This window comes from Oryctolagus cuniculus, chromosome 5, assembly GCF_964237555.1.
Source record: "Oryctolagus cuniculus chromosome 5, mOryCun1.1, whole genome shotgun sequence".
Lineage (NCBI taxonomy): Eukaryota > Metazoa > Chordata > Mammalia > Lagomorpha > Leporidae > Oryctolagus > Oryctolagus cuniculus.
In genome coordinates this window covers 112418210-112444683 of record NC_091436.1, presented here as the reverse complement: position 1 = coordinate 112444683, position 26474 = coordinate 112418210, and the positions used below count along the sequence as shown (strand labels likewise).

The window sequence follows — 26474 nt, the reverse complement described above, 5'->3', positions numbered from 1 at the left end:
ACTTCTGTGCAATAGGTTGTAATTTCCTCTCTTAACCAGAAGAGGTCGCTGAAAAATTTTACAGGCCTCATTTTTTTTTTTTTCTTCTACTTTATTTTGTAAAGATGGCATTCTCCAGTGGAAGAGACACGACTTTGATTTTCTTTCCTTGCTTTCCCCATCACCTTCCTGCTTTTCTTTCACCTCCACTTTCTTCTCAGACTCTAAACCAGTTCTTCTCTAACTTTCTAATATATACATGAAACTTGTGGGATTTTGTTAAAATGCAGATTCTGATTCCGTAGTCTGTAGTGGAATCTTAGATTCACATTTCTGACAAGCTCCTGAGTGATGACAATGCTTTGGGTCACACTTTTAGTGACTTGACATTAAACCCATCCAGGAGATATTTTAACTCCAGGTAGCTTCCTGTTTCCCTCTCTCACCTCTTTTTTTTCTTTGTGTCTGGGTGTGTGTGTTTGTGTGTGTGGTGCCGGTAGTAGATAAACTGTAAGCTTCTTTGTGCCTCGGTGTCAGTTTTGGGTCAGTAGGAACTAAGGGTCATCTACATTTTAGCATATATAAACATTTTAATCCATTTTATTACCACATTTGGATTGTTTCAACTTTTTGTGTGTTATGAATAAGGCTTTTATAAACAATTATCCATGTCTGTGTGGATATGTGTTTTAGCTCCTTTCAGCAAGATAAATTGCTAGGTCATGTGGTAACTATACTTAATTTTCTTGAAGAACTGCCCAGTTGTTGTCTAGTATATTGTACCATTTTGTTTTCCTACCAGCAGAATATGAATGTTTTAATTGCTCCACACTCTTGGCCAACAGTTATTATCTGTCTTTTTTGAATGTAGTTATCCTTGTGGGTATGAAGTAGTATCCTGATGTGTTTCTGCTTTGTTGGTATACAAATTTGTGTGGTATGTTTTATTTTTAATAGAGCCACAAATGTACTAAGTAGGAATTGAACACTTTAACTTACCAGACATCTTATTTCCCTTCACTTTACCAAACTTGTGGAATTTGCAAACTTCATCGAGGATAAAATTTGGGCTCTGTGGAGCACATCATCTAAGCAAGTTTTATTTTGAATCCACATGTAACTCACAATTGAGCTAAAAATTTTATTTACTTAGAGTTCCTCAAGTAGGAGAAACTTGTAGAAATTGTTGGTTTATTGCTGTTATCATACAGGAGTGGGAAACCTTTTTTCTGCCAAGAGCCATTTGGATGTTTATAACATCCAAGTTATCAACTTAAAAATTAGCCTGCTATAGATTACTGAATTTTGAGTCTTGCCAGAGGTTGCCTTGGCAGGGCCAGACTAAATGATTTTGTGGGCCTTATATGGCCTGCGGGCCAGACGTTCCCTACCCCTGAAATCTTCTGTTTAGAATGCAGAATGTCCTTTCAGAGGCATTGTTTCTTCCATGTGGCACTGATGAAATTGAAATTAAAACAGGAGGGAGGGATTGGGAGTTGTGAAAACACCATGGACTTCATAAACAACAATATATAGGTTTGAATGGTTCATTTGCCCCTTCCAAGGATATAAGTTGTTTGGAGTAAGATGTTTAGTTGGTAAACTTATTTGGATTTCAGTTTTTTAATTTGTAGATAATGAAACTTACGAGGTTGTCACAGGATTAAGTGAATAAATATGTTCAGTACCCTGGTGTGGTACCTGATAACGTGTTTAACATAAATGTAAGTTTTCTATTTCTCTTCTTGTTGTATGTTGTATGTACAATACAAACCATTATGATACTCCTAGTGTTAGCAATAGTAAGTTTGGGGCCGGCGCTGTGGCGCAGCAGATTAAAGCCCTGGCCTGAAGTGACAGCATCCCATATGGGAGCCAGTTCGAGTTCAGCTGCTCCACTTCCAATCCAGCTCTCTTCTATTGCCTGTGATAGCAGTAGAGGATGGCCCAAGTCCTTGGGCCCCTGCACCCATGGTGGGAGACCTGGAAGAAGCTTCTGACTCCTGGCTTTGGATTGGTGTAGCTCCGGCCATTGTGGCTATCTGGGGAGTGAACCATTGGATGGAAGACCTCTGTCTCTACCTCTCTCTGTAACTCTGTCATGGTTGCCTTTGTACAAGCCATGGCATACTCACCTCCTATTTACCATGTCTCCTGATGGAGCTTGGAGAGTTAGAGGTGGCTCAACAGCAGCTGCAAATATGATCCTGAACCTTCAGTTTTAAGTGGAGAAGTTGCTTAACGAAGTTTGAAAATAGGTGATAGACAGCAGACTCATAGAATGGCAGATGTCCTAAATAGCACTCTGGCCTCAGAATCAGCCCTTAAGGCATTCGGATATGGCTGAAGAGCCCATGAGAGTATTTTAGGCATGGAAAGCCAAGACACCCTGGAAAAAAAAAAAAAAAAAGACCTAAATGGAAGATCTCCGCGAGTGAGATCCCAGTGGAAAGAATGGGGCCATCAAAGAAGGAGGTACCTTTCTCTGAAGGGAGGAGAGAGCTTCCACTTTGACTATGACCCTGTCGGAATAAGATCAAAGTCGGCGAACTCAAAAGGCTTCCATAACCTTGGCAACTCATGACTAGAGCCTAGGGAGATTACTGATGCCATAAACAAGAGTGTTAAATTGTTAAGTCAACAACAGGAGTCACTGTGTGCTTACTTCTCATGTGGGATCTGTCCTTAGTGTGTTGTCCAATGTGAAGTAATGCTATAACTAGTACTGAAACAGTATTTTACACTTTGTGTTTCTGTGTGAGTGTAAACTGATGAAATCTTTACTTAATACATACTAAATCGATCTTCTGTATATAAAGATAATTGAAAATGAATCTTGATGTGAATGGAATGGGAGAGGGAGTGGGAGATGGGAGGGGTGTGAGTGGGAGGGAAAAAAATATAAAATTACTCTTAGGTGTTTAATTAATGCTATAACTAGTACTCAAATAGTATTTTACACTTTGTGTTTCTGTGTGGGTGCAAACTGGAAATCTTTACTTAATATATGCTAAATTGATCTTCTGTATGTAAAGATAATTGAAAATTAATCTTGATGGGAATGGAAGGGGAGAGGGAGCGGGAGAGGGGAGTTTGTGGGTGGGAGGGAAGTTATGGGGGGGAAGCTATTGTAATCCATAAGCTGTACTTTGGAAATTTATGTTCATTAAATAAAATTTAAAAAAATTATGAATAAAGAGAAATTAACTTAATATAAAAAATAGGTGATAGAAAACTTATATAGACAAATGTAGAAAGTAACTATAAACGAAATAGATATTTGAAATAATATTTGGAGAATGAGACAGAAATTACCTTCAGTTACAAAGGACTGTTTCAGATTAATCAGAAGGGAAGAAAGCAAAACAATTAAAGGGAAAGGATATGAGTAAGAAATTCACCGAACAGTGTATTCAAATAGCAGATTTATGAATAAATGCTCAAGCTCAGACAAGGAAATATAAATTAAAGTAACCACGAGTAATCACATCGGGCAGACTGACCAAAATGAAAAGATCTGTAATATCTACTGCTGCCAGGCTCATTGAGTGCCAGGGGATATATGAGTTTGATAGAACCTTTTTGAAATTCAGTCATACCATATCTTTTAATATCCAAGTGTCTTTTAACCTCAAGGGTGCATGTATTTGCATATTAAAAGATACAATATGATTACTTTTCCTAAAGGATGGTGAATACATATTTGTATGTATGTATGTAACATACATATTTGAACATATATACAGATACATATAAATACACCCCACAAGCATTGATATTATATATATTTAAGGCTATTGTTGATATCATTATTTATAGTGGAAAGGGGAACCAATCTAAAACAGTACCTAGAAATGGATGGTTTACTAAGTGATAATAGGTCCACATGATGGGGTATTTTGTAAACATTAAGAACCATGAATTAGAGTCATACCAGTTGATTTTTGGAATTTCCATTAGGTGTTATGGAATAAAAAACTAATGGGAAAAATCTGTAAGATGACCATATTTGATGAAACAATGACATTTGCTGTTATATGTTTATTTCTCCATTATTTTTGTAAATGGTTAAGCACTGAGAAATTTATGGTAGACTACATATTTGTAAATATTGTTTATATATTGTAGGATAGAATTAGTAAAGCAAAAAGTCATAACTGTGGTATGATTATATGCATCTATTGTAAATGAATGTGCATGTAAAATATGAAAAATACTTAGCAAATTACTAAGAAAGATGGCCAGAATTTCTTTTGAAGGGAAACAAATTTGATATTTTACACAGGAAATCTTATTTATGGTAAAAGATACACAATTTACATGTTATGAGTTGAGATAGAATGTTCCAAATAATGAATAGGAAATTTTGGAAGTTAATTTGAAAAAAATAATTATTGATTTTACTTGTTTATAATACAGCTTTGTGTTATATTTTAGGGAGCTGCAGATGATGGACATTCCAACAGCCTTCTTCCTCAGGTTATTCAATGTTTTGCATGTCCAAGTTGCTTCCTTCTTTTTAGCAGCAAAGATGAGTGTTTGAAGCATATGTCTGGAAAGAATCACTTCCATCAGAGTTTTAAACTGGGTGGTATGTTAAGTCTCTCTTCTGCTGAAAATTATTAAACTACTTTCATCTTAGATGATTTACCATATTTCCCAGATTTTTCCTGAAGTTATTTATCTTCATTTTAGCACCATGAAAGTGAAATATTTTTTACCTCAATTCTTATTTTTTAAAAAAGATTCTCTGTTTGTACTTACAAGTAAGGTTTACCCATTTTGTGGAAGAGACATGAGAAGAGAACATTTATTCAGGAAGATAACTTTGTTATTTTCCTGATGTATGGAAAGTTGAATATGTCTCAGCATTTAAAACTCAAATTTTAATTTGAATATGAGTAAGGCATCCTTTGCATTTAAGTCTAGAAAATGACTTTTCTTGCATTTTTATTAAATACATATCTTGTTCCAACTGATGTTGAAAAAGAATAAGAGGAAAAGTGTTGAGTCACTCTGTATTCAAATGACTTTGCAAATTTAGTTTATTTTGTCTTTCAGATGACAAGGGGATAGCACATCCAATATCATTTCCATCTTTTGCAAAGAAACTTTTGGTCTCTCTGTGTAAAGATGTTGCATTTCAAGTTAAGTGTGTGGCCTGCCACCAGACATTGCGTTCCCATATGGAGCTCACTGCCCATTTCAGGTTTGTACAAGTCTAGTCTTGGGTTATAAAGGAATCCTGGTGAATTCTTCACCAGTGGGAAGATTCAACAACTATTCCTTTTCCATGTTTCTCTCTTTTTAAAATGAGAATATGTGTTTGTCTGGAAGTTAATCAAGTTTAGCATAGTGACAGAAGATAGAAGTATGGAAAAAGTGGATATTTTGATTCCACTGGAATGTAAAATAAGCCAACAGTTCTGAGTTCTGTGAGTATTTTTCTGTATGTGTTCTGTGATCACAAGTGGAGCAGCCGAGATTGAACTTGTGCCCATAATGGAATGCTGGCATTGCAGGCAGAGCTTAACCCACTATGCCACAATGCTGGCCACAGGAATTTCTAAAATATATGAATATACATCAATTTAAAGATTCTTTGCACCAAAATAAGCATTTTTTAAAGTTCTATTTTTATGAAATTTAAAAATACCCTTCCTTGTATGTTCTACGGTTTGAATATGGTTTGTTCTACAAAGGTTCATGTGCTGGAAGCTTGGTCTTCAAGTAATGGTATTGAGATGTGGTAGAACCTTTAAGATGTTGGGCTTAGGCTGGCGCCGTGGCTCAATATGCTAATCCTCTGCCTTGCGGCGCCGGCACACCGGGTTCTAGTCCCGGTCGGGGCGCCGGATTCTGTCCCAGTTGCCCCTCTTCCAGGCCAGCTCTCTGCTGTGGCCCGGGAGTGCAGTGGAGGATGGCCAAAGTCCTTGGGCCCTGCACCCACATGGGAGACGAGGAAAAGCACCTGGCTCCTGGCTTCGGATCAGCGCGATGCGCTGGCTGCAGTGCGCCGGCCGCGGCTTCCGTTGGAAGGTGAACCAATGGCAAAAGGAAGACCTTTCTCTCTGTCTCTCTCTCTCTCTCATTGTCCACTCTGCCTGTCAAAAAAAAAAAAAAAAAAAAAAAAAAAAAAAGATGTTGGGCTTAATGAGAGGTTATTAGGTCATGGGGATATTACACTACCAAGGGATTAATGCCTGTCATAAAGGAATGGGGGTAGGTCTTGTAGAACTGGATCAGTTACCATGAGCCTGGGTTATTAAAAAGTGAGGCCACCCCATATGTTTAGCCTCTTCTACACAAGCCTGCTGTCCATTCGCACACATAGGCTTTTCTGGTGATATCATCCTATATGTTATACAGCAGGAGGCTCTTACCTGCTGGTGTCAGATTGTGAATTTTCCTGCCTTCAGAACCATGAACCAAGCAAATCTCTTTATAAAGTACCCAGCTTCAGGTATTTTGTTAGAGTAGCATAAAACAGACTAAGACATTATGAATATTTTTGACTATTTCTCTATCACTTTCTATATTCATATTATTAATTATATCTTTTAATAACTAGAAGTTTTTAATCTCATTAAATGCAGTATACTGATTTTTTTCCCTTTTGTGGTTATGCTGTGTTCCTCCTGAGCAATCATCTGTTCTTGCTTAAGGGATATATTTTTATAAATCACTTTTTTATTTTTAAATATTTATTTATTTGAAAGTCAAAGTTACACAGAGAAGGAGAGGCAGAGAAAGAGGTTTTCCATCCATTGGTTCACTCCCCAATTGGCTGCAACGGCCAGAGCTGCACCAATCTGAAGCCAGGAGCCAGGAGCTTCTTCTTGGGTCTCCACGTGGGTGCAGGGGCCCAAGGAGTTGGGCCATCTTCTATAGCTTTCCCAGGCCATAGTAGAGAGCTGGATCAGAAGTGGGACTTGAACTGGCACCCATATGGGATGTGGGCACTGCAGGCTTCGGCTTTACCTGCTATGCCACAGTGCTGGCTCCATCATTTTTATCTTTTTTGAAAGGCAGGGAGGTAGAGTAGATCTCCTATTTGCTAGTTCACTTCACAAAATGTCCACACAGCCCGGGCTGCAAACAGGAGCATGGAACTCAGTCTGGGTCTCCCACATGGGTGACAGGCACCTGGTCACTTAAGCTTTCACCTGCTACCTCCCAGGGTGTGCCTTTTCAGAAAGCTGGAATTGGGAGTGGAGCCAGGACTCTAACCCAGGTTCTCCCATAAGAGTTGCAGGCATCTGAAGTGGTACCATTGTTGGTTTTGTTAAGATTTATTTATTTAATCTGGAAAAGTCAGAGAGAGGGAGAGATAGGGAGAAAGAGAGAGAAAAAGAGATCTTTCATCTGCTGATTCACTCCCCAGATGGTCATATTTACTAGGTCTGGGCCAGGGCTGCACCCAGGAGCCAAGAGTTTCTTTTACGCTTCCCACGTGGTTGCAGAGTCCCAGGCACTTGGACCATCTTCTGCTGCTTTCCCAGGCACATTAGCAGGGAGCTGAATTGGAAGTGGAACAGCCAGGACATGAACTAGCGCCTATATGGGAAGCCACAATGCAGGCCCCCAGGTGGTGTCTTTTTATTTATTTTTATTTTAAGGTAAACAGATTTCATGTAGCTCATAAATGCACCCAAGTGGCATCTTAACCATATTTTATTTCATATTGTAAAAATGCAGGATTAATTCTTCTTACCTTTTTTTGTTGTTATGTTATTATCTAATCTATATCAAATTTTTGTTGAATTTTTTTAATAGTGGCTTTTTTTTTTTTAAGAAAAGATTTATTTATTTTTGACAGAGTTGCAGAGAGGCAGAGAGAGAGTTCTTCCATCTGCTGGTTTACTCCCAGATGGCTGCAATAGCTAGGGCTGAGCCAGGCCAAAGGAGGAGCTAGGAGCTTCTTCTAGGTTTCCCATGTGGTTGCAGGGACCCAAATTCTTGGGCCATCATCCATTGCTTTCCCAGGCACATTAGCAGGGAGCTGGATTGGAAGTGGAGCAGCCAGGTCTTGAACTGGGGCCCATATGGGATGCTGGCACTGCAGGTGGTAGCTTTACCTGCTATGCCATAGGGCAGGCACTTTGTTGAGTTTTAAAATAACTAGCATTTTATTTCAGTCTGTTTTTTGCTTATTTCTTTGTTCATTAATTTCTGATCTTTAAACTTTTAATTTGCTTACCTTTTTCTGCCTTCTTTAGGTGGAGGCCTACATTGAATTTTGGCCTTTTTCATTATAAATATCTAAAAATGTAAATTTTCTTTTAAGTACTTCTTTACCTGTATCATAAAGATGTTGATAACTTAATGTTTTAGTTTGTGTTAAATTAAAATTATTTTTTCCTTTAAGCAGTTAAACATAGAATTATCATTTGACATTGCAGTTCTACTCCCAGGAATACAGTCAAGAGAAATGAAAACTTAGGTACACACAAAGCTTTCCAAATTTTTTATAGCAGCGTGATTTATAATAGCTGAAAATTGCAAACAACTCATGTCTGTCCACTGGCAGATGAATAACCAAACAAAAAGAAAGTATAATCACACAAAGGAATTTATTTGGCTGTAGAAAGGAATGAAACACTGATGTGTGTGTTATAATCCCAGAGAACCTTGAATACATTCTGATAAGGGAAATAGCCAGTCAAAAAAGTTCATTTATTACATGATTCCATTCATATGTAATTGCAGAATAGGGAAAAGTACAGAAACAGAAATTAGTTGTTTAGAGCTCAGTGATTGCTTCAAGTTGGGAAGCAGGGGGAAAGAGAGCTGAAAGGTGTGAGGTTTCTTTTTGACATGATGCAATGTACTGGAATTGACTGTAGCGATGATTGCACTTATCTGTAAATATATGTCAAGCCATTGAAATTGAACATTCTGAGTGTGTGAATTATGTGGTATGTGAATTATATCCAATAAAGCTTTTTAAAGTATACTTTTAAAAATTTGTGTCTCTTCCATTTTGGTTTTTTTCTTTGACATATATTTGTTAGTAATGTGTTGTTTAACTTTTAAAGATTTATGAATGTCTAAGTATTTAGGAGGCTTTATTCTAATTTCTCCTTTAATTCCACTATAATTAGAGATTGTACTTTGTATAATTTCCCTCTTTTAAAATGTATGTAGAGTGCCAGCAAGTCTGTTCTCTTTGGAGTTTAATAATGAAGGGAAGACAATTGGAACCCCATTATTCCATTTTTCTTTTCCCTAGAGAAGTTAATTTTTGGAATAGTGTGTAGTATTATTGAGCCTAGTTCTTCAGTGCAAAACTGCTATTGGTATGGCATGTTCTTGGCATAAAGTTAATCAGTTAAAGAATACACACTGGGGAAGGCATTTGACCTAGCAGTTGGAGCACCTGAATCCCACATCAGACTGTTGTTTGGGTTTGATTCCCACCTCTATTTCCAGTTCCAGCTTCTAGCTAATGCACATCGTGGGAGGCAGCCTGTGATGGCTCAAATAGTTGGGTTTCTGCCACCAGTGTGGGGAGACCTGAATTGAGTTCCTAACTCCCACCTTCTGCCTGCCTCAGCCCTGGCCATTGGCAAGTATTTGGGGAGGGAACCAGCAGATGGGAGTGTGTTCTCTTTGGCCCTCTCACTCACTCACTCACTCTGTCTCTTTCTCCCCCTCTCATGACCTCCCTCTGCCTTTCCAGAAGAAGGAAAAAGAAAAAAAATAAGACCAATTACTAGGTTATCTAGAATCTTACCATAATATTTTCCTTATAGTTTAGTTACTTTGGAGAGAGTAATAATTTTCTTATCTGATAAGTTCCTCTGTCAATGCATTTGACACAGGTTTTAATTTTCCAAAGTTTACTGGAGTTTTTTTGATCTTCTGATTCTAGTTTTACCTTTTTGAATGGAGTTTACAAATAGATAAACTATAGGTGTGTAATACTAAGTTATCTTGAGGTGATAAATACCATTAAACCTGCATCTTTGTTAAAAGCTATCTTAGTGCTTATTTATACGTTGTTGTTTTTTTTTTTTTAAATTACTGCAATAAAAAGATACAGCATATTTAGAAAATACTTACAAAAGAGTTTCTGTTTGTTTTTATCCAATTTAGAGTTCGTTGTCGAAATGCTGGTCCTGTAGCTGTAGCTGAGAAGAGTATTACCCAGGTTGCAGAGAAATTCATATTAAGAGGTTATTGTCCAAATTGCAATCAAGTCTTTGTGGATGAAATGAGCACCCAAGCTCATAAGGAGAATTCAGGACACAAAATCCGAGTCATTAACTCAATGGAAGAATCACTCTTACTTTATTGCCACAGTAGTGAAGGGAATAAACCCCCTTCTGACTTGGATTTATTGTTAGATCAACCCAAATTTTCATCACTTAAGAGAACTGTGTCCATTAAAGGATCTAGCTCAGAGGATTGCAGTACCATTCCAAAAAAGAAGATGAATTTAGAAGATAAAAGCCATGAAAGTGTGGTTTGTACCCAGAAACAAAAGCCAACAGTTAAAACCTGGTTTTGTGAATGTAACCAACGATTCCCCAGTGAAGATGCAGTGGAAAAACACGTTTTTGCAGCAAATACCATGTGTTACAAGTGTGTGGTCTGTGGAAAGGTATGTGAAGATTCAGGGGTCATCCGTTTACACATGAGCCGGATTCATGGAGGGGCACATTTGAATAATTTTCTTTTCTGGTGTCGGACATGTAAAACAGAGTTAATAAAGAAAGATGCTATCATGGCACATGTGACTGAATTTCATAATGGACACAGATACTTTTATGAGGTGGATGAGATGGAAGACGAAACTTTGCCATCATCCTCTGTCACACTAGTGAATCATTTGACTGAAAGCAAGCCTTCTTCAGCTATTACTATTATTGATCATTCCCCATCAAACAGTCCTCCAAGGGGCAAATGGCAATGCCGAATTTGTGAAGATATGTTTGATTCCCAAGAATGTGTAAAACAGCATTGCATGTCTTTGTCAAGTCACCAGTTTCATAGATACAGCTGTGCCCATTGCGGAAAGACTTTTCATAAGGTAGAAACATTATACCGACATTGCCAAGATGAACATGACAATGATATAAAGCTTAAATACTTCTGTGGGCTTTGTGATCTTGTCTTTAATGTGGAGGAAGCGTTTTTGAATCACTATAAAGAGCGTCACAGCATAGATTATGTGTTTGTGTCAGAAAAAATTGAAACTTCGATTAAAACTGAGGAAGATTTTCCAGTAGTAGAGACCAGCAACCTGTTAACCTGTGGTTGTCATGAGAGTTACATCTGTAAAGTCAACAGAAGAAAAGATTATAGTAGATGTCTCCAGATGATGCTGGACAAAGGTAAACTGTGGTTTCGCTGCAGTTCGTGTTCAGCAACGGCACAGAATTTAGCCAACATGAATGCTCATATCCATCAAGTGCATGGGAAAGAAAAGAATGACGATGGGGAGGAACAGCAGTACATGATCAAATGTGGCACCTGCACCAAAGCATTTCATGATCCTGAGAGTGCTCAGCAGCACTTCCATAGAAAACATTGCTTCTTAAAGAAACCCAATGTGTCTCATTTTGGATCTGAAAAAGCAAACCTGTATAAGTTTACTGCCGCTGCCTCACGTATGGAGCGAAAATTGAAACAGGCAGTAAGCCATCCTAAAAATTCAGACATGGAGAAAGGAACTGATAATGACCTAAGCTGTCAGAATATAGGTATGGCTTTACAACTCTAGAAATTTCACTTTCTAATATATAAAAGTACATGCAGTGGACCCATCATTTTTGAGACTGCTGATGATTCAGTTGTGAAGCCAGATACGTGAGAGGATGATATTTTAGTCAGTTAATTATTCTGCGGTATATACTTTTTAGGGGTACATAGTCTTACTACTTCACTTTCTAAACATAGTATATGTTGTGTTTAAGTAATGTATTATAGATATTTTCTTTTACAAAAGGAGATTTTGAGAGATGAAGGAAGTTGATAATCTTACTGAAAGTCAGATTTGAAAGTTATTCTGGTCATTATCATCACTTAGATTTTTCTAAAAATCTTACATTGTTCAGATATATTTAAAAATCTTGCAAATATTTAGATATATTAAAAAGATAACCTGATGAATTCTTTTTGTTTCTATTGTCCTTATCTTTAAATATGACAAAAACAGTTTTGGCATTTGTATATATTTCTGTTATGATTTATTTGGAAGCAAAGCTTTTAACAATATAGTTAAAAATAACAATTAAAAGTAGAGTTAAAAGTAGTAGTAAGAAATCATGGGTAAAACAGATTTGAATTCTCTTGTACTTAATCTGATTTTCCTTCTTCCATGTCATAGGTTAATAAGTCTAGAAGAGTGTAATGTTTTAATTTTGTTTAGAAGATAACTGTTTTTTGTTTAGACTATAATTTTAGGTCTGTATCCTTTAAGTAACTTTTAATTCAGTGAGTTATACAATGAACCATTGAATTTATGTAACTTTGCTCATTAGCATATCTGATCTCAGCATCACCTTTAATTAAAGTATGTTTTCAGTGAGAAAGAATTAAGTCATATATGACCCACTCCAAACAGTGGTCACACCATTTTATATTCTCTAATGCATTTTTCAGCTCTTTTGAGTACTTTTGGGAATTTGTGTTAATCTGTTTGACAGAGATTTTGGAATCTCTAAATCTATAATTGCTGAGAACTGGGAGAAAGGATGTAAGGTAGCTTAGAAATGAGAGAGTATATTTGAAGGAACCTCTATTAGGCATAATAGAATCTATTCTTTTTAAAAATAACTTAATCTTTTTAAAGTTTGCACTACTGTGGCTGGAAACTTTTAAGGCCATGTCAAGGTCTAAAAGTATGAAGCAAGGCAAAGAGGAGGGAGAAAGAGTTGGAGAATGAGGGAAGATGAACTGAGATCCTGAGAGAACCAAGATATGTTTATGGTGGGAGATGTTAATGTGCCACTGGCACCTATTTCTAGCACCACTTTATGGCAACAATGTTGTAGGTTTTCTTATTTCTGCTCTCTTGGGTGTTTAATCATAGAGTCAGTCTAGATTAATAAATCAGTATAGATTGGGAAAAAAAAAATTCCGGTGGCAAGAAGTTTCTTAGCAAGTAACCCTGGAATTTTACATTGATGAATGATACAAGTTTTTGGTTATTTAACTTTAAAAATAGATCTTCTAGTTCCTAGAGTACATTAATTTAAAAAAAATTTTCTTTTACAAATGACTACTTAAAAGCTTTAGCATCAATGGCAGATATTTGTAGAAAAGATATATAATCAAAATTCTGAAGTGCTTTCAACATTATCTAAGTGAAAACTATGTCTATACAGATACAGGTAAAATGAAAAGGTTTAAATTGAGATGAATCACTTGTAAGGTTAATAGTTTTTGCCTGTTATGCTAATATTTTTTAGATTTGAGAATTAGAATGTTTATACCAAACTTTTACTGAATTCATGTTAATGTTTCCTTTTTCTCAGAAGAAGAAATTGTTGAGCTTCCAGATTTGGATTACTTGCGAACCATGACTCATATTGTCTTTGTAGATTTTGATAACTGGTCAAACTTCTTTGGTCATCTACCAGGGCATCTTAACCAAGGAACATTTATTTGGGGCTTTCAAGGTATGATTAATAAGAAAAGCCTTTTCCCCTATCACCCTTACAGTATGATTAACTTTAAAAGACTCCTCTTGAACTTTCCTGAATAGATCATAAGACCATAAATAGAATATTGTGACTTTGCAATGTAGTTACTTTCCTAGCATATTCTCTACATGTCTCCATAGTTAACATTAGCTCTATTTTTGTTGACCAATGGTTTGCAGATCTTAAGATATATATTATAAAAGGGTTTATTCAACACCTACACTGGGGCTGGCTTTGGAACAGTTTAAGCTGCTGCCTGCCACACTTATGAGTCCCTGCTGCTCGGTATCTAATTCACCTCCCTACTAATGTGCCTGGAAAAGCAGCAGATGATGGCCCAAGTACTTGGGCTCCTGTCACCCACGTGGGAGACCTAGATGGAGTTCCAGGCCCCTGACTTCATCTTGGCTCATTTGTGCCACTGTAGCCGTTTGGGGAGTGAACTAGCAGATGGAAGATCTTGTCTTCTCCTTCTTTCTCTTTAGCTGTTTTTCAAATAAACAAATAGATGAATAAAAAATTGTTTTTAAAAATATACCTATAGTATTCCAGCACTGTTGCTTGGTACTAACGTGGATATCAATTATCATTTTTTGTCTTTTAAAGTAGAAGAAAGTAAATGACAGTGTTAGATTTAAAACTTTGGCTTCTTAGCTACAGGACCATTAGTATTTTCAACATGCCACAACTGCTTCCACAGTTCATTCTTGCTGTTTGTAGTGTGCAGCTTCATCTAATCCAAATCTTTTTACAAACCATTGATTTACAGAGGTTTAGTATGTGAGTATCTGATATAGTTCATGTGTGATAGGCAGTAGCATGTAAAGAGGAGGATTGGAATTAAAGATAGAAACATACTAATCTAGATAAGATAGCCATTATAATGTTTTAAGTCTAGCTCTGCTGATTTCCTGTGTTTTTATTGACAGAACAGCCTTGGCATAAAATAACAAAATGTTAATGGTTGTTCAAGAATTTTCACACACACATGTGTACCTGCTTGCACACACACAGAAATACACATACACTCTCACACTCATTCCTTTTGATTCTGTTTTGTATCCCCATGAATTTTCAGATGAGAAGGCAGATTCAGGGAAGTTGATCTTTCCCAGGATGATGATTTCTCTGCTAAGACTGAATTCTTCTTCTTCTTCTTTTTTTTTTTTTTGTTTGACAGAGTGGACAGTGAGAGAGAGAGACAGAGAGAAAGGTCTTCCTTTTCCGTTGGTTCACCCTCCAATGGCCGCTGCGGCCGGTGCACCGCGCTGATCTGAAGCCAGGAGCCAGGTGCTTCTCCTGGTCTCCCATGCAGGTGCAGGGCCCAAAAACTTGGGCCATCCTCCACTGCACTCCCGGGCCACAGCGGAGAGTTGAACTGGAAGAGGGGCAGCCGAGACAGAATCCCACACCCCGACTGGGACTAGAACCCGGGGTGCTAGTGCTGCAGGCGGATTAGCCTATTGAGCCGCAGCGCCAGCCTCTCCTACATTTTTATCTAGTACTTTCCCTCTAGAAAGATATTTTTTTAGTTTAAGTTTTCATTTGATACTAGTTTTAGTCTTTTCTTCCTGTTTTACTGTCACTTATGCCTTTTCTAAAACTTACAGGAGGAAACACCAATTGGAAGCCTCCACTCAACTGTAAAATTTATAATTACCTGAACAGAATTGGATGCTTCTTCCTTCATCCTCGCTGTAGTAAAAGAAAAGATGCTGCTGATTTTGCCATATGTATGCATGTGAGTCATTATTTTATTCAAAATCTAATGGGAATCTAAGATGACCTCCTTAAATTTTTTTCCCACTTGAATTGTAATGACAATGTGTAGATCATTCTTTAGTAGTATATTTTTGTAATAAAACATTCTGTATCAGTATTCTACTAGTGAGAACAGGAGCCCATGGCATTTTTCCTTTTTTTTTTTTTTTTTTAAAGATTTTATTTATTTGAAAGCATTACAGAAAGGGAGAGACAGATAAATCTTCCATCTGCTGGTTCAGGCTCCAAATGGCCACAACAGCTGGAGCTGGGCTAATCTGAAGCCAGGAACCAGGAGCCTCCTCTGGGTCCCCTATGTGGCTGCAGGGGCTTGAGGTGTCTTCTGCTGTTTTCCCAGGTGCATTAACAGGGAGCAGGATTGGAAGTGGAGCAGCTGGGACTCAAACTGGTGCCTGTACGGGATGCTGGTGCTACCCGCTACGCTGCTGCACAAGCCCCGCATATTTTTTTTGGCTGCTTTGTCCCCAACTCCTAGCAGACCTTCCACTGACCTTCCACTGTGCATAATAGACTGTCATCTGTGTTAGGAGTAAATAAAAGATAATCTGTGCTGAACGTGTACTGAGACAGTTTTAATTTAACATCTCTGAAATTTAGAGATACTTTCACAGTCACTGCTAATGTTGATGTTTATTTCTGTCTGCCAGTCACATAGAGAAACTGCCAACCCAAGACGTACTTTAAATTAAACTCTCTGCTTGAGAGCTTACATTTGTCACACTGTTAATGTGAATTTACTCTGCAGACTTGTTGACTGCTGCTTATGATTTAAATTGCAAGAGATTTCTTTCCATCTTATCCAGTACCAAGATTGAAGTATGCAAAATATTTTGCTTACTTTTTCCTCTATGGCAGATTTATTTCTTAGTTACACTTACTATGGCTTTCCAGTTTAATGTGGGAGCCCTCCTATGGGAGTTCTATTTTAGGTTTTTCTTTTTTTATTAGTGGCAGATAAAGTAGTTTATTTTATAACTATTGGATGCTTATATGTAATTAAATGTGACATTTCATTAATGAAGGGGTCTTTATATCAAACTCTGTGGGAGGTAGGGAACTAGCTTAATTTGCCTTCTTAGGTATGTGTTCACTATGAAATAGATTTAAGCGATTTGAGACTCATGCTGATTTTTATCAATCTATGCCATTTGTTCCAACTTAGGCTGGCCGTCTAGATGAACAACTACCCAAGCAAATTCCTTTCACCATCCTCTCAGGAGATCAAGGTTTTCTGGAACTAGAGAATCAATTTAAGAAGACTCAGAGGCCAGCTCATATACTAAACCCTCACCACTTAGAGGGAGATATGATGTGTGCCTTGTTAAATAGCATATCTGATACCACCAAAGGTATGCAGCCGCAGTCACAGTGCAAACCGCCCAAGAGGAGGAGACTTCACTGCTGAGAAAAACCAATAAACTGCTGTCCACTAGTAAACAGTTGCCTGCTCACATGCTTCTATCTTACTGGTCTTTTCCTTATCTCGCTTTCATTCTTTAGTGTTTTAGAGGAAAGCTTTTAATGCACAATAATGTTTTGGAGATTTTTTTAAGCTATTAGATAAAATTATATTTATTGGTATATAAAATAGATATTGATGGGTTGAAATATATATTACAATTCAGATTTTATTTTTTTCCTGAAATTCCATTAGTTTTTTAGAAAGCAAAGTCTTTTAGGTGAAAACCAAAAAGTAATAAGTCATAATATAGCAATACCAAGAAAAGAGAAAGACCATTTAAGAGGTTGATAGTGAGAAAGTAAAGTTCTGATAGGCTTTTAGGTTCTTGGAAGGGATGAGTAGCTCCTGTCTTATTACATTGCTGGGACTGGCACTCTCTTTTCCTCTTTTGTGGAATGGGTCCATGAAAAGAATGCTGATGACCAGTTTCACTGACCAGTACTGAAGAAAGGATATAATTCTAGGGATTCATAAGTTTTTGTTTTTCATAATTTCTCAAAGGAATTTGAGCATAAGAGAATATAAGAATAGTTAATTTTTGAATTATTAGTATTTGAAACCACAAATAAATAAGAATGGAAGAAATTGATGAATGACCACAATGAAAAATAGTGGCTACTTTTTGTCATTTTTATTGTTTGCCTTTCACTTTTCCAACTCTGCTTCCCTCCACGCTATTTTTTCTTTCTGTATATTTGGCACCATATTTTGATGGAAGGCCCATTATGAAAAATTTTGCTCTAATCACTTATAATGGATTGATTATCTTGAAATTAGGAGTCAAAGATCTGTTAGCCCAACTGGATTCTTTAAAGGAATGTGCAAGATTATAAAGGAAAATGAGCCTTATATAATACTTATATTTTAATAATGAATGTTACCTTCTAATTCTGTAATTTTTCATCTACTTTTTATTTTGAACTTACTTAAAAAGCTTTCCCCCACCTCACTCTTTTGCCATTCCTTCCCCAAACCTTGGCAACATCTATTTAATATCTTATGAAATACTTAAATGTTTACTTTTATCATACTAGTCTAATATTCTTTTCCTTCTTTTATGCTACTGTTTTGGGGAACATTTCATTTATAAGTTACAGTGTGAAACCTATTATGGCTTGCTTTGTCTCTATTTAAATTCTGTTTGTAAGAAGAGCTGCATATGAGTATGTGTACATGAATATATTAGGGTTTATGATTAAGATACAGGTTATTAATATCTGCTGATCAGCCTTTCTGACTGTCCCTTATGCTATAGGGGTGTGTGTGTGTGTGTGTGTGTGTGTGTGTATGTATGTATGTGTTTAAATCATCCACATTCAGTACTCATATGAACTTAATAAATCATTCACATCCAGTACTCATGTGAACTTATTGCCCTTTTGAGGCACTATATAGTTTATGCTGGATTTTTGTGAAATGCAGAGATCCCAGAGTGCATAAAGAAAGGCATGGTCTTTTGTCAAATGCTAACTTTGCTGCTTCTTAGTTGTGCGGTTACAGGCAAGTTACTTGACTTTTTCTGAGCTTCATTTTCATGTCTATAAGGTTGTAAAAGCATGTTTAGGTACTCAACAAATAGTAGCTATCTTATTATTACCACTATAGAAAATAAATGTGATTCTTAGCCTCTACTTTTTTTTTTCATGTAACAAATAGTTAAAATGAAGTGGCCAGAGAAATCTAGAATTTTTAAATCAAGAGGTTTTTATCTTTTATCTAGTGAATTGTGTAATACTTTTGTAACTAGAATTCAAAGTTAAACTGATTTGTAAGTATGTTCAAATGTAGTTATCTATTGAAGACAGATATTTTTTCTTTATGGAGTATTTACTGTAGACATTAAATTGCCTTATAGTGAACTTTATGGTAAGACGTCAAAGAAAAATCACTTTCTTGGGTAGCTCTTTATTCCACCACTTTTCCTAACAAAGGTATTTGTGGATAGCAGAGTAATAGTTTCTGTTGGAGTATGATATTTAGTATATATTAGAATTTAGAATCTGTTTCTCAGTGTTCACTAATATTTCTAATTGGGCCTTTAGGTAATTTTGGTTGTCAGCAGAATGCCAGGATGTAGCTCTTTATATTTAGTGGACCATAGTGTTCCTATCTAAAGATTTCACAATCATTTTCTTAAGGCAGCATGATTTGGGGATCAGGGGTTAGTGGACCTTTGTGAGAATCTGCTGAAAGCTTTCTGTACCCTCTGCATTGTAAAATAAACATGAATATACAATATTACATACAAAGGTACTTCTAAAAGTTTGGAAGAACAAAATGCACATTTTCCACTTGAAAATAAGCAGACTACTTATATAAAACCAATAATACACACATACATACAGAGGCATTGTCAATTAAAACCTGTGGTGTTATCTCTATAGAGATTAATGTATGATTTTCAGAATACAGGAGAATTTAATTTGTCACCATTTAGTAAGACTTTTTAAAAACCTATTGGAAAGCCGGCGCCGCGGCTTACTAGGCTAATCCTCCGCCTTGCGGCGCCGGCACACCGGGTTCTAGTCCCGGTCGGGGCGCCGGATTCTGTCCCGGTTGCCCCTCTTCCAGGCCAGCTCTCTGCTGTGGCCAGGGAGTGCAGTGGAGGATGGCCCAGGTACTTGGGCCCTGCACACCATGGTGCAGGAGCCAGGAGAAGTACCTGGCTCCTGCCATCGGATCAGCACGGTGCGCCGGCCGCGGCAGCCATTGGAGGGTGAACCAACAGCAAAGGAAGACCTTTCTCTCTGTCTCTCTCTCTCACTGTCCACTCTGCCTGTCAAAAAAAAAACAAAACAAAACAAAAAACAAACAAAAACCTATTGGAAAAATTGCTTACTAATGAATTTTAACTATATGAGAGAAGTCATTCATGTGTTTGAGAATGCACAAATTATGGCACAATAACCTTTTCAGAAATGTATTTGCATTTCTTGATTGTTTCTTACAGAATGTGACAGTGATGATAATATGGGTACAAAAGGTACTTCAAAAGGAGAAGAATTCAGATCCTCTGAAGGTAACCTAATAGAGTTAATCCTTTCCTTATTTAACTATATCTGTATGTTTTTTTTTTTTTTCCTGTCTCACCCTTCCATCCTCCAATTTTAAAAGTTTTTTTCAGTTTACAGAATTGCTTGCATTTTTTCATATAAGGTAATTCTGGGATTAGACTAGTTTAGAAGGCTATGTTTGAACAGGTGTTAGCCAATATGACTCATGGACCAAATCCAGTCTACCACCTAGTTAGGCATTATGTGTTGGTTTTTTGGAACATAGTCTTTTGTGTTTGTCTTTGCTGTTGCTTTCACATCACAATAACAAGTTTGACTAAGTATGACAAAGACAGTATGGTTCCTCCCATCTTTTGGCCCTCTATCCATGGTTTCCACATCTGTGAATTCAACCAACCACTGAGCAAAAAATGTTCTGGGCAAAAAAAAAAAAAAAGTTTTGGGAAAAAGTATTACATCTGTACAGAATGTATGCAGCCTTTTTTTTTCTTATCATATTCTCTAAACAATACAATGTAACAGCTATTTACATTGTGTTATATATTATAAGCAATTTAGAAATGACTTAAAGTACAAAGGAAGATGTGCCTAGGTTTCATGTAAATCATATGGCATTTTATGTAAGGAACCTGTGTATTTTGATGCCTGTGGAGAAGTCTCTGAACAAATCCCCCATAGATACTTTCTAATGCTTTACAGCAAACATTTGCCAACCACTAGGTTTAATTTATTGTTTTTAAATTTTGAGTAGTATTAAAAGTACTAAAACTAGACTAACACTAGAACTATTCTTGTATTTTTCAGTACAGTATTGTTTGTTGTTGGAAATTTGTGGGTGGGAATGTGGAGACTAGAAAACAGAAGAAATGTGGGTAAAGCACACACACATGGAATGACCCAGTCGATTTCTTTCTGTGTATTTACTTGATTTCATATAATGCAATTAGTGTGACTAAGAGCATACAAGAGCTTTGTGCCATCAGGAATTTGGGAATTTTGAGTCTCTATAGTGGAATTGATTCATCCATTTGATGCAGAGTTCTAATCTTTCTTTCTTGTGTGAAAATTTGTCAGTTAAACAAATTTGGCAGTGAATCTACAGCCTAATTGGAAGCAGTTATTTTAACCAAGTTGTTTTCCCAACATGATCTTTGAAGGTCTAGCTCAATGCTTAGTATCCACATAATGAGAAGTTAAACAAACGAAAATACTTTCATGAGTTTTGCTTTTTGTTTTTTTTTGTTTGTTTGTTTTTTTGTTTTTTTTTTTTAACAGGCAGAGTGGACAGTGAGAGAGAGAGACAGAGAGAAAGGTCTTCCTTTGCCATTGGTTCACCCTCCAATGGCCGCTGCGGCCGGCGCACCGCGCTGATCCGATGGCAGGAGCCAGGTACTTCTCCTGGTCTCCCATGGTGTGCAGGGCCCAAGTACTTGGGCCATCCTCCACTGCACTCCCTGGCCACAGCAGAGAGCTGGCCTGGAAGAGGGGCAACCGGGACAGAATCCGGCGCCCCAAGCAGGACTAGAACCTAGTGTGCCGGCGCCGCAGCGTGAGGCCGTGAGCCGCGGCGCCGGCCTCATGAGTTTTAAACAAAAACTGTCAGCTCAGTTTTTTATCAAGACCTCTAGAAAATAAATACCATTGAACACCTAAGTTAGGAGTTCAGATTTTGCAGTCTTTATTTGCCACCCTATGGCTAATTCATGGATTAATTCCATGAACTAATACCAGTCAAAATTGTAATTAACCATACTTTGGAAAATTTTGTGGGCTTCTAGCTAATCCAGGAAATCTGAGATTTATAAAAATAGATATATACCAGAATTTCTACCCTTTTTGTTATCCGTGCAGTACATTCTGTGGTTTGGAGATTAAAATTTTATATTTTTGTGATTCTTAGTTTGGAAAAAGAATTATTGTTAAAGAATTCAGTAAAAGTTATGGCAACAGCATAATGCTTTGACTCCAAGAAACGTGTGTTTTATTTCCTAATGCCTTCTATAAAATGAGCGTGAAGAGCACAACAGTGTTCCATGTAAGTTAAGGGATGTGCTATCTGTACTTTCCTCTAAAACCCTTGTTTTTTCCTGTTTCTGCTTCACCCAATATCTAGCTGAAATGTCATCTCTTAGGTTGAACTATATAGAATTACCATTTTTGTAGACAATTTAAAAATGAATTTCAGAGGCAGAAAAACGATAAACAAAGAGTTCTTATCTGTGGTTCACTCCCCAAATGCCTACAGTGGCTAGGGCTGGCCTGATGCTAAGAATGCAACCCAGGTCTCCTGGTGGGTGGCAGGTACCTAATTACTGGAGCCATCACCACTGCCTCCCAGAGTCTGCATTCAGTTAGGAGTTAGGAGTCAGCTGGTAATCAAACCCTGGTACTCCAGTGTGAAACAAAGACATTTTAACAGCTAAGCTGAATGCCCACTTGCAGGCAATTTTACTGAATTAAAAGATAATTTATTTCATTGCAAAAAGTTTTGAGATCCACCTCATTTTTTCATAAGAAGCATTTTCCATGAACTTTGTAAAGACCCATCGTGTGACATAGATACTAAAATTCCTTATTGTTGGTATTTTAAAGAGCAAAGAAAGGATAAGAGAGACTAGCCTGTTCATTTTTTAAATTCAGTTAATGTTTATGAAATTAATTCCAAAACTGCTCTTAATCTTAAAACTTGAAAGTCAAAATATTCATTTTATTTCAAAATGGGTTTCTGACCTCAGATTCTCAGTTTGAAAATGACTGGAGCCCTATTCCTGTAAAGTCTTCTAACTTCCTATTATTGGGTTCTTTCTTATTCTGCCATAATTATCTTAAGGAGAGTGAAATTAAAGCAAAGAGAAAGGAGACCTAGAGGAACATATACCTAGTCACAGAATAGAAAAACAAAGACACATTTCCTTTGGCTTCAAGTTACTGTCTAGTCCACGTCAGTCTGAAGCTTTCCCCTCAGTGTTGTTTGTAGGGCATTAGTAATGACCTCCTTTAGCTTTTATTTGTGAATGTCTTAGTGTCTTCATTCTTTAAGAATAGTTCTGCTAGATATAAAATCCTTGACTTATTTGTTTTCCCTTTCAACAGTTTAAGCAGATTGTATTACTACCTTCTGGCCATTTTTGTCAAGAAATCATTTACTATTGTTAATTTAGCATCTCTTATATGCGATAAGTTGCTTCTCTCTTGCTGCTTTCATTGTATTTGACTTTTGCAGTGAGTAATGTATTTCATCTTATGCTTTTTTGGAACTCAATTGAGCTTATTACATGTATTGATTCCCATTTTTAAATATGGGACTTTTTCAGCCATTATTTCTTCAAATATTCTGTCTTGTCTGACTCATATAATGTGATGTTAGTCTGCTTGTTGATGTCACACAAGTCCTTTTTTTTTTTTTTTTAATTTATTTTATTTATTTGAAAGAGTTACAGAGAGAGGTAGAAACAGAGAGAGAGGTCTTCCATCCGCTGGTTCACTCCCTAGATGGCTGCAATGGCTGGAGCTGCACTGATCCGAAGCCAGGAGCCAGGAGCTTCTTCCTGGTCTCCCACGTGGGTGCAGGGGCCCAGAGACTTTGGCCATCTTCTACTGCTTTCCCAAGCCATAGCAGAGAGCTATCAGAAGAGGAGCAGCCAGGACTAGAACGGTGCTCATATGGGATGCCAGGGCTTTAACCCGCTGTGCCACAGGGCTGGCCCCACACAAGTCCATTTGACTTGGTTTGCTTTTCTTCTTGTGTGTTTGTTTTGTTTTGGTTACTCATTCTTTCTTCTGTGTACTCAAATTCATTAAAGCTTCTAATGGCTTTTTTATTTTACTTACTGTACTTTTCAACTCTAGAGTTTGATGGACTTATGCAATTTTAATATCTTTGTTGATAGTCTCAATATTCATACGGTGGTTTCATGATTTCCTTTAATTCTTTATCTGTGGTTTCCTATAGTCTTTGAACATATTTAAGAAAATTGATTTAAAGTGTTTGTCTAATAAGGCCAATGTCTAGGCTTTCTCAGGAATAGTTTTATCAATATTTTTTCTTTGAATAGGTCATACTTTCCTGTTTGTAATCTTTGTATTTTTGGTTGTTAGAAACTGGTTATTTGAATATTATAATGTGTTACCTCTGGATATCAGATTCTACCTCTTCCTTGTTCTTGATTTTTGAATGCTCTAATTGTCCATCTTTTATTTACTTTTCTCAACTGTTTTTATAGAAATTATATTCCTTGCTGTATGTGGTCACCAAAGTCTTTCTTCCTTTAGCTGGTGTTCAGTTAAATGTTTTGATAGATTTTCTTGAATGTTAAGAGCTAAAAACAAACATCTCTGCCAGGCTTTGCCGCTTGAGTCTGTGCTGGGGCCCTCCTTCAACATTTAGCCAGTTTATACTAAGCACACAGATAAGGCAGTGGTGAAGATTAGGGTCTTTTCAGATCTTTTGTAAACAAGCTTTTTATTCTGGGGATATGCCTGGCTTTCTAAACTCAATACAAAAAGGTACTTTTGAATGCTCAGATTTCTCAAAGAAATCTTCCTGGCAAGCTTTAAGTTTTCTATTGTATATACATATAACCGTGTTTTTTTTGCCCCAGGCCTCTGGATTTTTTATCTGCCTTCCAGTGTTTTCCAGCAGTGTACACCACTTTTCTGCCTTGAACGGGTTCTGAGTTAGGCAAAACATGAATGAATGCCTTGTGTTGGTCCTTCAGATAACCCCACACAGATTGCAACTGGCAAATGGTAACGCATAAGGTGTTCCTACTCCATTGGGCCCAGCCAAAGCCAGGAGCCTGGAAACTCCCATCCGGATTTCATGTAGGTGACAGGGACTCAAGTATTTGAGCCATCATCTATACTGCCTTCCAGGGTATGTACCAGCAGGAAGCTAGATCAGAAGTCAAGATGGGACTCAACCTAGAAATTCTGATGCATGAATGCCAAGCAGTGGCTTCATCTTCAATGCCACAATGCCTGCCCATACCATTTTGTTGAATTCACTCCTGTGTTGGTTTGTATTTATTTCTTAAATGTTTCATAGAATTCACTGGTAAAGCTATCTGAGCCTAGAAGTCTCATGTGAATTCTTTCAAAATGTAAATTTAATTTATATCCGTCTTTAGATGTCTAGCTTTTTGGTTTCATTTTGTATCAGTTTGGGTAATTGTATTTTTCAAGAAATTTTTCTGTTTAACCTGAATCCTCAAATGTACAGTGTAAAGTTATTCACCAACCTAAATTTTCCAGGGGCCAGCATTGCAGCACAGTGGGTTAAGCTGCTGTTTACAACTCTAGCCTCCCATATTGGAGTGCATGATTGAGACATGGCTACTCTGCTTTTGATCCTGCTTCCTGCTGTTTTGCCTAGGAAAGCAGTGAATGATGGCCTAAGTACTTGGGTCCCTGCTGCCCGTGGGGGAGACCTGGATGGAGTTCATGGCTCTTGGCTTCAGCCTGGTCCAACCCTTGCTGTTGGAGCTATTTGGGGGAGTGAATCATTGGATGGATGATCTCTCTCTCTCTCTCTCTTTTTTAAGATTTATTTATTTATTTTAACGTTTCAAGGAGAGAAGGAGAGACAGAGAGATTATCCATCTGTTGGTTCACTCCCCAAATAGCTACAGTGGCCAGTGCCAGGTTAAGCATTTGGGTCTTCCACATGGGTGGCAGTGGCCCAAACACTTTGACCATCTTCTGCTGCACTTTCAAGACAATTAGCAGGGAGTTGGATGAGAAGTGGTAACCATGTGGGATGCTGATGTCACAGGTGGTGGGCTTTAACCCACTATGCCACAACTCTAGCCCCAGAAGATATTATTCTTTGTCACTCCATGTCTGTCACTTTGCCTTTGAAATAAATAAATAAAATTTAAAGACCTAGAAATAAATTTTTATTTAGCCTAAAATTTAAAATATACCAATGTAAATTCTTTATAATGTTCCATTTTATTTCTGCATGATCTAAAATTATACCTTATTTGTTCCTAAGACTGGTAATTTTTTTTGTCTTTTATCTAACTAGAACTAAATCAATTTGATCTTTTATAAGAATCAACTTTCATTAAATTTAATTTAAAAAATCAACTTTTTTACCTTTGATAATTTCCTCTTTTTAGTCTGTTTTTAATTTAATTGGTTTCTGTTCTTCATTATTTCCTTCCTTCCATGGGTTTAATTTGATGATCTTTGGCTCAGAGTTGTTAAACCCCTACACAGGTCACATGATTGCAGATTCTGTTTATTCTATTATATTCATCTGAAGAGTATTATTTTTTCCTTGTAGGCAGTTAACTTGTTAGACTCAAACTTCAAACTCTCTCCCATACATAACCCAAATAGGCAACAGCTAGAATTGCTGACTTTTTTCAGCTTCTCAACTGTTGTTTTTCAGTGAGAATCTTGAGTCCTTTCGTAACAATGCAGTTTACAGATCAACCAAGGACATGTAGATTTAGGGGATATTCTCTCTCTCTCTTTTTTTTTTTTTTTTTTTTTTTTTTAATATGACAGAGTGGATAGTGAGAGAGAGAGACAGAGAGAAAGGTCTTCCTTTTTGCCGTTGGTTCACCCTCCAATGGC

At 37.1% G+C, this 26474-nt stretch overlaps 1 protein-coding gene across 4 annotated transcripts in view; it reads left to right on the top strand.

Annotated features, from left to right (window-relative positions):
* The window catches only part of ZNF451 (zinc finger protein 451), an 80965-nt gene that overhangs the window by 49447 nt on the left and 5044 nt on the right, over positions 1-26474 (top strand). For 3 of the 4 annotated variants that reach the window (XM_008263071.4, XM_070073913.1, XM_070073914.1), the window contains 7 exons: positions 4417-4570; positions 5041-5188; positions 10078-11687; positions 13464-13607; positions 15242-15372; positions 16576-16762; positions 19826-19894. In XM_008263071.4, the coding sequence (XP_008261293.2) occupies positions 4417-4570; positions 5041-5188; positions 10078-11687; positions 13464-13607; positions 15242-15372; positions 16576-16762; positions 19826-19894 (2443 nt within the window). The remainder of the gene's footprint in view (positions 1-4416; positions 4571-5040; positions 5189-10077; positions 11688-13463; positions 13608-15241; positions 15373-16575; positions 16763-19825; positions 19895-26474) is intronic. The other variant, XR_011388659.1, reaches the window with a different exon arrangement.